The sequence below is a fragment of the Teleopsis dalmanni genome, chromosome 1, assembly GCF_002237135.1.
Source record: "Teleopsis dalmanni isolate 2A chromosome 1, ASM223713v2, whole genome shotgun sequence".
In the NCBI taxonomy this organism is placed as follows: Eukaryota; Metazoa; Arthropoda; class Insecta; order Diptera; family Diopsidae; genus Teleopsis; species Teleopsis dalmanni.
In genome coordinates this window covers 208,393,488-208,409,195 of record NC_051846.1, presented here as the reverse complement: position 1 = coordinate 208,409,195, position 15,708 = coordinate 208,393,488, and the positions used below count along the sequence as shown (strand labels likewise).

General features: G+C 32.3%; 2 protein-coding genes across 2 annotated transcripts; one reads left to right on the top strand and one right to left on the bottom strand.

Annotated features, from left to right (window-relative positions):
- Positions 1-9,095: 9,095 nt before the first annotated feature.
- LOC119671618 (membrane-bound alkaline phosphatase-like) lies at positions 9,096-11,009 on the bottom strand. Its single transcript, XM_038082346.1, has 3 exons — positions 10,873-11,009; positions 9,621-10,774; positions 9,096-9,557 (listed from the first exon to the last, which is right to left on the bottom strand). Exons 1-3 carry the CDS (start codon positions 10,943-10,945, stop codon positions 9,207-9,209), a joined length of 1,578 nt encoding a protein of 525 aa, XP_037938274.1. The 5' UTR covers positions 10,946-11,009; the 3' UTR covers positions 9,096-9,206.
- A 2,584-nt stretch (positions 11,010-13,593) lies between these two features.
- LOC119671619 (membrane-bound alkaline phosphatase-like) lies at positions 13,594-15,372 on the top strand. The gene is made up of 2 exons (XM_038082348.1): positions 13,594-14,849; positions 14,917-15,372. Exons 1-2 carry the CDS (start codon positions 13,617-13,619, stop codon positions 15,253-15,255), a joined length of 1,572 nt encoding a protein of 523 aa, XP_037938276.1. The 5' UTR covers positions 13,594-13,616; the 3' UTR covers positions 15,256-15,372.
- The last annotated feature ends 336 nt before the right edge of the window (positions 15,373-15,708 follow it).

The following is a 15,708-nucleotide window of genomic DNA, read 5'->3' as shown; positions in this document are numbered from 1 at the left end:
ACTGTAGGCAATGTTGTTTATTATACAGTAAGGAACGGAAATGTTTTCCTGTTCTTCTGTTTGATTTATATGCAACATTTTGTATTTGTGTTTATTTTTCATTCCGTTTTTCCTAACCTCAAGCTATAACTTAAATATAGCTACTGTGTTTCTGTTAGATGAATTGTGCGATTATCTGCCGATCATTTGTAAAACCATGCAAGACTCAGTATCACGCACTTATAGACAGAAGAAACTTTAAGCTTAGTCTTACCTTGGAAGTTACGCATCAGTAAACTTCAATTGTTGAATAATGTTTAGCAATACTGAGAACATCAATACTTTATGCCATAAAATTACTCATACGTCATGTGTAACGCAATAACGCCAATAAGCATAACACACAAAGAGCATAATAATTCACACATTAAATTACGTTGAAATACAAACTGGAAATGTACGTACGTAAGAGCACCAAAGCATTTCGTAACCCTTTACGTGACCGACATAAACGCGTGAACTTTTCCAGCGATTTTTGTCAAGCGATTTTCCTTTATTCTTCCAACTTTGTGGTTGTGCCACTGAGGTCACGTTATGTTGCATGTTGGTTACCAATTTGTTGTACGTAATCGTTATTGCCATTGCCATGCCACAGCTGCCATAAGGATGATTCTTCCACTTTTTCTAAGAAGGATGGCAGCAGATGAAAGTAAACATTATTCAATAATATTAAATGTTTTATGTGTTGAACATTAACGTTATTGCTTGTATTGGTATTTCATGAAATATTGGAAATTTAATAAAACTTTTTACTGGTGTCTCGACCAGCACAGCACGCTCAGTTAATTGTAAATTATATGATAACAATTGATAACTTCATTAAGTGTTGTATGCGCTTTCGTTCACTTAAGCCTGTAAGCCTTCTGTAATACGTTGAAGTGGCGTCGCAATGTCATACCCCGTAAGCCCACCACAAAAGAGTGCTATGCAAATATTATGGCCACTTAATGACACTTAAGTACACATAAAGTCAATAGGAGGAAGTTCCACACACCGAGCTGTAAAAATTCAACATTTTCGTATAAAAATTGAATTAAATAAAAGTTTTCAGACAATGCAAATAAGCTGCCATAAGCAATTTTATGTTTTCGCAGATAACACAACTTTGATAGTTGCAGCTAATGACTTCGACTTCGGGACGACACAAGTTTCGTAGGGAAATTATAGTTTCCACGATTATTACTTGTGTGCAGAAAGTTTTCTTATTTAAATCCTTTTGATATAAATTTTTATTATAGGTACTTTGTATGGTTTATTAAACTTAAATTGCATAGGAGAACTGCATAGATGTTATAAAAATATTAAGTAAAGCTACTTACGAGTATGTGACTTGAATATTCCGCCATGAAAATGAACAAATCGCATGTATTCGCAAAATTTAGCAGCAACATTTCATAATAAAGTAGGAAGAGTGCATTTGTATTGAGAATAAAAATATAAAAATGAACTTATATCTTTCTTCAAGGTTCTTAATCTGTATTGTTACATTATTTATAGTAGTTAATCTGTTAGAACTAAGAAGATTTAAAAAAGGAAAATATGAATATGTATGCATACTAAATTATAACACAACTAATCGAAGATATCTATTACCTATTGTAATGCCTTTAGTATTACATGGTGGGAAATAAACTACATAAACCGCTAAGACATCTATGGAAATAGAAAAAATTATCACCGTCAACTGTATTGTGACAATGACTTTATGAGCTCCGTTCACAAGAGAAGGTTAGGTTAGGTTAGGTTCGGAAGGCGCGTGCTGACCGTTGTCAGCACTTCCACTCGGAGGCATATATTGCCCAATGTGATGCCCTCAAAAATTTTGACGGGAGTTAGCGAATTGCTAACCTTTGTAATCTTTATTAAACCATTTGGTTTTCCAGATGAAGTTGTGGAGATCCGATAAGTTTGCTTTCGTTATCTGTTCCAATTCAATGAAAAAGCGATCCCATTGAAAAAGAAGATATAACATCTTCCTCGAAACTTATACCTGTAAACTAATAAAATACTTTGTGAAAGCACCTGATAGGACACAAACAAAATTTCTCCTACAACTGAAAAGAACAGACCTCAGGGTACTGATTCGAGTTATCACAGAGCACTATACTGGTTAACAATGCGTGGAAGTCGTTATAGAACAGACATGTCTTTGCTATCTTAAAGATATCGACAACTCAAAGCATCTTTTCTATTATTCTCCAGCAATAAGAGCGTAGCAAGAAGTAAGAACGTGGCAAAGACTGCTGAGTAATGAAGTGTTGTGCATTTGCCATGTATATACTTTTCCTTTACTTAATCTTGTTAGTTTTATCAAGGAAAATAAGTAAGCCAAGGGTTCAGGAACTTATTTGTTTTTCCTTTTATCTCTTTTATCATAAACTTCTTTATATTTCGTCTTTATCTGAGCTTTGGGACAAAAGCCTATGAACTGATAACGTCGACTTCATCCTGTCCTTTTCTTCTGCCTACATTTTTTACTTCCAGGTTTGGTTACAATGGTCTGCCGAGGTTTACCAATACATTCAAGTGTGCTAGCCTTGTTGAGTCATTTGTTTCTCCTGATAAAGTTGAAGAAATCTTATTCTTGTCGTAGTATTTATCAGCAATGGAGAAACTATTGAACTGGTGCCATAAATCACTTGTTAGCAAATGATGCGTGGCACGTTATTGTTTTTCATTACCATCACTAACCTAGATATTAAAGTTGGTTCGTGCATGCTTCTGAACAAGGACATAGAAATTAATTAATGGATTTCACATTCCTGGCATACTATCAACTACTGCGCAGTTCGCTTATTAAAATAAATCACGGGTGAAGTATGAGCGTAACAACATTGTGTTAAATTAACATTCCAATGAATTAAACAGAAATATCAAAATTTTTTCGCACAGTTTCTATCTTATTTAAGCCGTACACTTACTAGTGACCCCACAGCCTTTATAAGTAGTTCACAACACATTTTTTCAACAGTTGCTCCTGTTGAAGCTCCTGTTTATAAGCCTTTTCGGACATCTCAAGATAGAAACTCAACATGTAGCGACCTTGTGTTATTCAATATTTAGTCTTGAGATAATATACAATCATCGATTAGAATATTAAAGAATTGATTACTTTGTCATTATCTGACTATATACACAGACAAGTAATATTTTAAAGCCTTAGTGTGTTAGATTGTACTTGTTTGGCTACCTTTTCGATTGCATATAACTCAGCGTGAAAAGTTCTGCAAATGACAGAGAATCAATTTAACTACCTCACGTGCATGTCCTTTAAAAAACTTTTAGTATCTGTCTTTCCAGTTTTACTAAGGTGTAGAATTATCAGCGTCACATTACGAATTCAGGTGAAAATATCAATAATTACTATTTTCTATATTCTAATATGTCTCCATATATACTTCAGACATTTTCTTTAATAATATATTTATATATGAACATAAACGTAGTCGTATGCATATTATGTTTACAATTTCTTCCAAATGAAAATTTTCCATGCATTGAAAAATTTTTTTAAAAAAAGAGAGAATATATATTAAGAAACTACTTCAAACTACTTCAAAATGTGATTTTCAAAAGTATCTACACTTAAAGAAAAATTTCAATAAACCTCAAAGCATGATTTTTTTTATTTTTCTGTTTCCGCAATTTTAACTGTAAAGGAAGGAAAGCATTGAAAAAACATAATTTCAGCATTTCTTTGAAAGGAAAGGAATTTAATCAAAACGGAATGATTGCTCCCCATAAAGGCTTGTACAAATCTTTTTTGTTTATCTGTCCAAATCAACTTCTTTGGGGAAGTAACAAAGGTGAACTGAGTATGCTTTAATAAAGGAATTTTAATTTAATTGAAATCTTTTGAAATTTTATTTCGCTGTTGCTTTGTAGTCTCATTTTTATTCTATTCATTAAACTCGATGTATTACTCTTATTGTTACTCTATAAAGCATTCGGCGACCATAAACTTCATTATACAAATTAAAAATATTTTGTAAATAGAAACTAATCAAATGATTACTTTAATAGAATCGTACTATATAATTTTACAGAGTACTTTGAAAAATTTAAGACTTATCCAAATAAATTAAAAATACTTCAGCTAATTGTATTTTTTTATATAACTTTTAGAATTTCTAAACTTTGAAAAATAAATGAAGGTAAAAAAAATATTTGTCATCATGTGCCTAAAATCATTTAAGCCCAATTAAAATGTTCTTTTCACAAACAACGCAAAAAGCATTACGGCGAAAACACAAAAGTATCCTTGTTTAGGCAGGAAGCAGCTTAGATACAAAAACAGTCCTGCGTTCAGATACAAAAACGAAAACAACTTGTCTTACATTTGTTTGCCGTTGGTATTTTGTCTTTGCTGCGTGTACATTGGTATTTACCGACGAATCCATCTATCTGTCAGTAAAACGTATTTACAGAAATATTAACAAAAGCCTCACACAAATACGCACGCCTCCGTTCAAATGAAATGGAAAATGTTAATACAATAAAATAAAAAATAAATTTTATAATATACTATACTCACTCACACTCATATACACATACTTACATACATACTTCTGTATGTATATAACTTAAACAATTTTGTGTATAGATTCATTCCGTGGAACTCAATGTCTTTTCTCATTTCCCTCAATGTTTTCATCGGTGCTCACACTGACATTTGCAAATGGCGTTGCCAGCCGGAAATGCTCATGTGAAATTCCTATTATAAATTCAAGCTCAAGCTCCTCGCACACCCATTCACACACACGTATATATAAAATGTAGGTTCATAAGCTCGAAACGTGTTGTGACTTTCCTTTTTACAGTGTAACGCGCTTTGGATTTATTGTGTTTGTTATTTCTGCTGCTAGTGTTTTGATCCGTTGCAATTCCATGCGACATAGGTTCTTTTATTAGCTCTTAACGATGAGCTACATTTAAGTGACACAATGTTAGTACAATAAATTATTATAAAAACAAAAGTTGTAGGAAATATAAAGATATGGGAGTAATTTATTTATTTACATTAAGATTGTTTATAAAGACGTATTTTCAGATACTTTGTCTTATCTTTATTCGATGCTTTTAGTATAGTTGGTTGAAATTCTTTCACTCAATTTCTATGCATATGTTTAAGTGCAGTTAATTGGCACATTGGTTGTTGTTTTTTTTAATCTATGAACATATAAACAAGCGCTGTAAACTTTGTGATCTTATAATTTAATCAGAACATTTAAAAGAGGATTCACTTTTGAGTTAATTAATGTAGTAAATAAATAGATATTGAAATAACACTCCTAGAAAGGAGAAGGTCAAAAAGCTGATAAATACTTACAATTAGTCAGGTCTTTATTCCCAGTATCACAGAGCTGAAACTATTGGTAAGTAAGCCATTGTGCCATTATACCCTGCGTTACCATCTGAACAAGTAGGGTTAATCTGAGGAAAACACATATCGATTCTGTTTAGTATGTGATGAATGTCTAGTCATTCTTTAGGAGCAGTATACCTACCAAAACTAAAAACCTTTTGAAATTAAGAAGTCTAAACACCATCCAGATCTGATCTAGATTAGGACGAATTCCAATCACTATTTGATATCAGAAAATTCTTAAACAGAAATATGTCAGCCTTCGTTTGAATAACTGAGTGTTCTCTGTTCGGTGAGAATCGGTAAATTACGGTAAATTACTGAGTCCGGTTCTTATTGAGACTAATGGAAGAATACTCGGCAGATATTTTCTAACGCTGTTTGATATTAGAAAATCTTTAATTAGATACATAACGCTCTTTATTTCAATAGCTGAGTATATTCTGTTCATTTAGAATTGCTTAGTAATATTAGAGATCAACCGAGATTGCAGTAAACTGTTGTGAAGTTGCTGAATTCGGTTCTAGTCTTGGTCAAGAGGAAAATACTTTGCAAGAAGTTTCCTTCACCGTTTGATATTAGAAATTCTTCAATGCGAGCCGTTTCAGTCATCAGTCAAATGGCTGAGTTTTCTCTCTTCGCTTAGGATCGGTTTTGTATAACAAAAAATCAACCACAGTTGCAATGTTGTGAAATAGTCTAGGAGGAGAATACTCTGTAGGACGTTTCTATTGCAATTTGACTTAAGAAGTTTGACTTCATAAGAGATATTATGCCCTCTATTTCAATAGGTAAGTGTTCTCTGTTGAACTAGGTTTGTTTAATAGTATAAAGGAAAAATTGAGATTGCCATCAGTCGAATAGCTAAGTATTCTCTCTTCAGTTAGAATCGATTTGTATTATAAATGATCAGCTATAGTTGGAGGGTTCTGTTCTAGTCCAGAAAGAGAATATTCAGCCGGAAGTTTCTACTACCATTTAACATTAGAACTAGATATTTCTTAGTAAGAACTATTTCGGTTTTTATTCCAATAGCTATTCCATTATAATTTCATTACAATTTTATTCTACTCCATTCTTATTTAATTCGAAATTTTTTAGTGATTTAAGATTTTTTTATTAAATTCATATATTTATAAAGGAAAATAGAAACGTGTAATGTGTGTTATACACATATATATTAAGTGTTATAAATAGCGTTCCAACTTCGATTTGTGTGTAAAGAGTAATGTCTTCACATCAATCTTTCTTTGCACTCTGTGCTACTTTCTAGTCATCCAAAAGTTGTTGGTTAGCCTATTCTTATTGCTTCTTCTACATATAGGAAATATGACGATGTCATTATATATGTACTATTCTACATATTGGCATCATTATATGTAAAATTTATATTTACCCATATTAAAATAAAATGTTTGTTAAACAACTATTTAATGTTTAAGCAGAAATAATGCTTAAGTTAAATGGGAAAGTATTTCTTCTTACCATGTAATTTCCATTTGTATAAAAAATTCTTCCAAGTTTTCTTGGATTCAATATTGCTGGTAGAATGTCAAACAAATCCAGAATAAACAAAAAATTTAATCCCTACGTATTCGTGTATGATGACTTATGTAAGCTTACATCACATCAACGTATCAACGTACTGTGAAATTTGTGAATTGCAGAACCCAGAATCCTGCGATGCAACAGTTTGCTGGTTTCTGTGACGGAAAATGTGTCCCTTTGGATTATGACTTGTTTGTTTGTGGAATTAGTTACAAATCCTTCTACGGTTCGGAGAGTTTCAAATGTGAAATACAAAAACTAAAAAAAAGAACAAAAATAAAAATAACAAATGAAACCACATGAAAAATGGATGCAATCTTTTTCAAGATTTTAAATTTAACGTCTTTTAATAAAAACTTTAAAGCTCTTTTTGTAACTCAAATTATTTTAAATGAGCGTGGAATATGCATTCTTGCCATATTATTGAAGTATTAAAGTGAAATAAAGTTTTGTAATAAACATCAAAAGTAAGAAATTTATTTGTCTCTGAATTCTCAATAAAAGCGGATCCTTTGAATAATTTGTAGAAATGACACATCAGAACAGAGAATAAAAAAAACATTACATATGATAATAAACGAGTGCCTCCATAACAGGAAGTTGACAAACTTTTATGACACTAAGCTTAGACATCCGTTACGTCGGACATCCTTTTAGTGTTTTTTTGTTTTTTTTTGAATATAAAATCCTTACAATGTCATTTTTTTCTTACTGCGAATGCTAAAGCTCAGACTTAAAATTTATGGTCATTTCAATTTTATTTGCAAATACGTGCTGAGCCTTAATGCAAGGACTCAACGTACAGGATTTTGCAAATTTTAAATTGAAAATAAATTTTATGTATTTTGTGGTTTTTGAATGTATGAACATTGGTTGAAACTTAAATGATACTTCAATAATTTATAATACATTAACTACAAAAATTTGCAATAAATAAATGTATTAAAATTTAATCATAATATTAGAAAACGTTTAGGGAAAAGTTGTCAAAAAAATTATTTATATATAAAAGAAATAGTATGTATAAAATGGAATGAAATTACATCTCATGACTATTACTTTTTAGTGGTTATTTCTGAAATTTTAGTAGTGTTCATTAAAACTACTTCGTTAAAAATATGATTATATTCCATTAAAATATAAATTGTTTATGCCTTTGGACAACGCAGTCTGGAAAACCAATTTTTAAATAATTAAAACAGCATAACGCACATAACTCTTCCTATATTATCATTTAAATGATCCATCTCACCACAGAAAATGATTCAGTGTACTAACATAACATAAATAGAAACCAGTTCAAGGGACTGCTACACTATCTCCAGACTCAACTAATAAAAATAACAAATTTGATTCATATTTAACAAGTTTTGTATTGTATACTAGATATGTTTTAAGTATTGGGAAACTGTTTCCAACTTCTGTCATTACAGGACCATTAGGTTAAATTATATACATACCCAATATTTTCCGATATATTTGTGTCTCACTTCGTCTAATATGCTGCACTGTATTGCCAAAACCAAAGCTGGTGTTAATCTCTCCTTCGCTCCATCTGTAAGTGAATTTCTAGATGGTAAATTCAGAGCTACCTGTCACGAATTCTGATTCTTAGTTTTCTCTGCTAGAGGGAAGAGTACGATTTCTAGTTTGGAAATCTAGCATTGATGTTTTGCAATTTATTGGTAATTCAGTCTTTGTCAAATGACGACTCTTCATTTTTCTTTCATCCAAAACTGTGTGGTGCCCGTAATTGGCTGCTCTCCAGTTCCTAGACTCACGTAGTCTAAGAGCATTTTTAGCAACACAGCCTTAAACAAAAATCCATAGTGGTGAAATAATATTTTTAGGTCTACTTGACGAGCACTACCGACTTTTTCAGAATACCTACATCTACCAATTTCTTTACTTTCTGAATATGAGACTGAAACTTAAAAAAAAACAAATGACAAAGATTAATTATACAAATTTCATATATTTTTGAGTATCTTAAGAATTAATATTTTTACTTAAACTAAATATTTAATATTCTAATAAATATATCTAACAAAAAAAATTTTAAGAGGCTACTTTAAATCGTTTTTTTATTCTAACAAAAGAATTTCATTTTGCTTTAAATATATTTTAAGTCTTCAACTAAACGTAAATAACAAATAAATCATAATATTATTTCAACTTTATTTTATCACATCGCTAGTATAAAAACTAGCAGTTATTTAATCACTGATCGACTATCACTGATCCCATAACTATGTTATTTCTTTATATTCCGCTTCTTGTAGTTACTTCCAAAGGGTCCAATATCAGCTGCTTTAGCCATTAACATTGGTATATTAGTTTGTACATAATTTCCGCTAAAGTAATGAGCATATGGGCCTTTCGCAAAGATACCTACATCATCTGCACCATGTGTTTCACTCTCTAGTGGTGCCGTTGCCATATATTTACGTGTAGGATTAGTAAAGTCCTTATCACTTAAATCTTTGCGGCCATTCTTAGAATATGTCTTCTCATAACCAGGACCATTAGCGTAAGAAAGTATATTGTATGGTAAGTCATCTGCAGCGTTTTCACTATTCAAACCCAAAATATCGTCATCACGATCCTAAACACACAAATTAAAAAAAAATTAAGATTTGATTTAAAACTTCAATGTATAGAAACAAACCGGATAGCCACTAATAGTCATAGTATGTGAATGATCTGAAGTTACTACAATAAGAGTATCTTTCTCATTGGTCATACTAAGTGCTACCTCAACGGCCTTTGCAAACTCTTCAGTCTCTTCCATACTTCTTCTAGCGCGTGTATCATGATGTGCCATATCAATTTTCGCACCTTCAACGAATAAAAAGTAACCATCTTTGCTATGACTAAGCATTTCAATAGCAGCTTCAGTCATTTCGCTCAATGACGGTACTTCGTCTTCTAAACCCTCACGTTCCAAATCGCCATGATATGGACAATGTGATGAACTGAATAATCCCAATAAATAATCAACTTTAGACAAATCAGTTGCTAATAAATCCTGTTTGTGCCAAACATATTCACCACGAACATTACGTTCCTTCTTTTCCGTTAACCATTCTTCAATCAAATTTCGGCCATCTGTGCGACGTCCTTCTATATCAGACTCATCTAATTCAGTTTCGTTAATGAAATTACGACGTCCGCCACCCATTATAACGCGCAAATTGCGACCGACTTCCCACTCAACTAATTGACGTGCAATATCCACATTATCAGTGGGATCACATTCGTCTTCCATGATCTTAGCATCGTTTTCCCATTCACGGTTAGCAGTATGCGCATATACACCAGCTGGTGAAGCATGCGTTACACGCGCTGTTGTCACTAGACCAGTCCATTTGTTGGCATCTTGTGCCCATTTGGCAATACTTTCTGTGTGATACGACTCATCTTGTCCTAATTCACAGTCTCTACGTGTTACTTGCGCATTCACACCTATTGTACCGTAGTTGGCTTTTACAGCGCTCAGGTAAGCAGTAGAAGTTGAGGCAGAATCTGGCACCTGTTTATCAATGCAAAAGGTTTTTGAGAGACCAAAATAGGGAAACTCCTCAAATGACAGCTTATGTGAAGCATCATCTATATAAGATCTGGCTGCTGTAACAGTGTGTAATGACATGCCATCGCCTAAGAAGAGTATAATGTTTTTAGCACGATTTGTGTTGAAATGTGAAACTGCATCCAATTTATTGCTGATATATTCTTGTGCATTATCGAACCAATAATCACTATCCAATTCATCAGAATGAAATCGCTTTTTGGCCTTACTACTGGCTTTAAGATGTGGATGATCTGTAGAGCAAAACAAAATTTGAATTTTTATAATTAAATAATTAAATATTTGTTTTAAAAAAAAAAATGTTGGCATAAAAGAAATCAAATACACTTGCCTACACTTTTGGCACTGCATACAGAGATGAGACAGATTACCAAAAATCCCCAAATTATTTTTCTGCTAAGCATTTTCGTTAATTGAATTTCGCGTTTTGGATTCTAAGCGTACTGCCGTTAACTGGCAACCTCAGTGCTTAAGACGAGTACTACTACTACCGGTTCTACCCAAATGAGATCGTCTTTTATATGAATCGATGTGTTCACGTGAAGACGTACGAGTTCCCCTTAACAGTGATAATTGTTTTTGGTTTCATTACAATTCAGTTTTGATTTTTTATATGAAGATTAATTTTAATCTAATCATCGATTCTATTCAGAACGTTTCGATTTTGTCAAAGTACAATAAATTTCAATATAATGTATTTTAAGAATGTTACAAAAAATTTCAAATATTAAAAAAAAATTAAATCTGAAAAATTAATGCTGGTCGTATACGACTGCAAATATTATACATATTTGGTCATAAAAATTCAGTATGTGGAAACTTTACAAAAACCTTTTCATCCCAGATATTCCTCAATAACTCATTTCCTAACATTGTCATTCTCTCTACAGTTCGTAAAGACAACAAACGAACTAACAGACAACATTATTATAATAATTAAGTCAAGCATTGACTTCAAATTGAAGTACAATTAAGCTTTGTTCTTCAAAAATTTTACTAATTTATATATAACTATTGTAAATAAAGCAATTGTCACTAATAGCATTACTTATATATTTATCCTCTTTTTCAGATATTTAGGTTTGACTAAATATTAAATTAAAAGTAGTGCACTTACATCTTAGTAAACTTGAATTTTACTTACCTTCAATCTTCTGCATGCACGCATACATATATTTAACAAAACTTAAAGAATGAATACTGATATAAGGTGTGGTGTAAACGTGAGATAGAAATCACTTGACTTCACTCATTAAAGTGATTAAATCATAAATTAAAAATTTTTGTCAATACTAAATGGACTTTGTTTCTGCTGATATAATCTTCACACATTAACTTATGATGAAAATCACAAATTGGCTCACAAAATTTCCGATATTCAGTAATTCACGTGTAATATATAGTTAAGTATTTCATACAATAAATTTAAATAAACAAACAAATATAAAAACACACATCTGTAATGCAGAAAACAACATAGATGTTGTTGCAAATCATGCTTCAGTTAAATTTTTGTGTTATCAAAGTCAATGCCAATCTCAACTTAATGGGGTCTTAACTCAGTAATTTAATTACTTAAGTTAGTATGATTGTCTTATAATGTACATATATATATATATATATGTACTTAGTCTAATAAATAAAATAGAACTTATAACACTATTGAATAGGATACTTAAAATGAATATTTTATAGAATTGTTTCTAAAAGATATTTTCAATTTTAATATAAATACCTACGATATCGATTATTTTGATATGTTACCAATATAGCGTATCTGTTGTGAGATATGACTACTCTCATGAAATATTATATATATTTCATGTGAGATTTTTCAAATGATAGTTCAATCTTAAAATAAGTATCTGAGCTGTAGATATGTAAATAGTACACTTCTGTTGTGACAGACTTATACTATGTATTATGAGATATATGTTTTATAGGAAAGTTTGAAAAAATATTTTTATTCTTATAGTAAGTATAGTGTAAACAGTAACCGACTTATTATACAAGTTATTAATATTATATATGGATTATATTATATCTATTATATATCTTATAGAAAAGTGTTCAAACTCATACTGTTGTGTTAGAATTTTTAAATATAATATTAAGATCTTTACTATTCAAAATAACTATTCTATATTTAACAAAAAAAACTGACTTTACATACGATTCAAGTAGCTAATTACAGATTTTAACTACTCAATATATCTTATATACATATAAGATATTGGTTAACCATAAAGCATTTTTTAATAGTCATTGCCATTAATTTTAATTTATAATTTTATTTATTTTATGTTATATTTAATTGTATTTAAATTTATTATAGTCTGATAAACTGACCTCAAATGATAGCTTTTTTCGTGTGACATTTTTGCTCACGGATCCCAATATAAGCGATAAAAAACCAGTACTGCAATTACTAAACAATTTTTTTTAGAATATTCACGAGAATATCATGTGAACCTAATTCACCTGCACAAACGTCATCATATTTTAAAAGCTTAATCGATGGGTATCGAGTGCCATCATAAATTTCTTAGAGATTTAAAACACGTTACCGGTAAAAAATAATCAAAAGTGATCAAAACGCAAAACGCAAAAACAATTCTTAATAAAAATTTTTAATATATTTTTGAATCAAATGGCTTTCTTGCTACTTAATGTGTTCCCAGAAACACCAACACAAACAACAACACAATTAACAATAACAATAACAATAACAAAAACAAACAAATTATAAATCTTAAATGGGCTTTGAGCAACAACAACACCAACAACAGCAACAACAGCAAAAGCTACTGATCGTCAGTTATACACGTGAAAGACTTACGATTTCATTGACTGATCGCTACGCAAAACGTGTGCTAAATAAATTGTTGAGTTGAAAAGTTGGCCGAAAAGTACCTAAAAATAATCACAAAAACATTAATTAGAAATACAAAGTCATGAGCAGCAAAATTCGGGCAGTAATCTAATCAGTAGTCGAAAGCGGTCAGACGGGCCCAATTCGTATAAAAAGTGAGTACAAAGCTAATGCCGAGCAGTACAGTTCTGGAAAGGAGCAGAATGGCAACGCTAAAGATCGCGCTGTTAGTTTTGGCTGTAGCTGCGGTCACAGCAACTGCACTGCCTTCCATTAAGCAGCATAAGTCCAAGCAGAAAATGAATATGGAAGAGGAAATGCGTGAACAGGTGATGCATCCAAACATGCCACCAACCTCACGGTCCAAAAGCAACGAAGAAGCGACAAATGAATATTGGCTTGACAATGGCATTGATTTTGTGGAAGAAAAATTGGCCACAGCTGATAAGCCACAAACTGGGGTAGCTAAGAATATCATATTTTTACTGGGTGATGGCATGTCACTGACCACCATAGCAGCAACGCGTATCTACGAAGGTGGTGAAGAACTTAGTTTAGCTTTCGAAGAGTTTCCACATACTGGTTTGGCCAGAACTTATGCCATTGATCGTTTGGTGCCTGACTCTGCCTGCACTGCCACTGCTTATCTGTGCGGCGTTAAAGCAATGTACGGCACAATTGGTGTGAATGGACATGTCGAACGCGGTGATTGTGTTGCCACGAATAATGAAGAGCACTATGTTGATTCTATAGCCAAATGGGCGTTACAGCAAGGAAAATCTGTAGGCTTAGTAACAAACACAAGAGTTACACACGCTTCCCCGGCTGGGCTATACGCTCACACCAGTGAACGTGACTGGGAAAACGATAAGGCAGTGAAAGATGACTGCGGCAAAAACTCTGGTATTAAAGATATAGCACTCCAGCTAATGACTGGCGATGTGGGCAGTCAATTGCAAGTTATTTTGGGCGGTGGCAAAGCACAATTCATTGATAAGAGCTTCTATGAAAATGGCAAAAGACGCGATGGACGCAACTTAATTGAAGAATATTTAAGCGAACAGGGTAATGTGTATGTGGAAACGTTGAGGGAATTGGATGCAATAGATGCAACCAGCACTAAACGCTTGTTAGGCTTGTTCAATGATGGTCATATGGATTATAATCTGGAAGCTGACAGAGACCAGCCTACACTTGAAGAAATGACAGCCAAAGCTATTGAAGTGTTGGAACAAAATCCTAAAGGTTACTTTTTGTTTGTGGAAGGTGGAAAAATTGATAAAGCACATCATGCCAACAAGGCAAAATTAGCTTTAGATGAAACAGCTGAGTTCAGTAAAGCGGTAGCTACTGCACATGAATCAACAAACGAAAAAGATACATTAATTGTGGTGAGTGCTGATCACTCACATACCATGTCGGTCGCTGGTTATGCGGTAAGATTTTCGCTATAATGATTTCTAAGTCAAATGTGTTTATTAATATTGCAATTATTTTCAATAGCCACGCAGTGATGATATATTTGGTGTTGGTGCTATAGCAGAAGATGAGTTGCCGTATTTAGTATTAAGTTACGCTAATGGGCCCAGCTACAAGAAATTCTTCGATACAAAGAAAAATGTACGACTCGATCCTTCGACAGTGTTGAGTGGCGATATTGATGATGTTTTCCCCGCTACGGCGCCAATGGATTCTGAAACACATGGCGGTGAGGATGTGCCTGTATACGCAACAGGCCCTTGGTCACATTTATTCAGTGGTGTCTATGAGCAGAGCACCATTCCACACCTAATGGCTTACGCCGGTTGCCTTGGGCATGGGCAAAAAGCATGTGATAAATAATGTAACAAAAGTGTTAGAGCAAAGTATGCTCCTTTTTTCATAAAACAAAAGCGCTTTAATCTTATTTGATATTCTTAGTTTAATTCTTAGTTTAAATTTTCATTGTTAGTGATATACACGTAGTCAATAAATTGATTAAGTGAAGTTTGTAATAGTAGACTTTGCACTTTAATTACATTGTGTAGGGTATGGAACTCTCAGTTCAACACTTTATGACATTTATTATCCTTCGTATTATCCTATGTGCCGAACAATGCTTGTCATAACTCATTTACCAAAGTTGATTTAATTTCAGTGGTAGAATTGATAAAGTCACCAAAACCATTTCATCTATTGTAGTCATAGTATAGTATGCCTTTTACTGAAACTAATAAGGTTATAATATTCTGTTGCTAATGTCATGAAACTTTAGTGTCGTAGTGTTGTAGTGTCATATGTGGAATATTAATGACA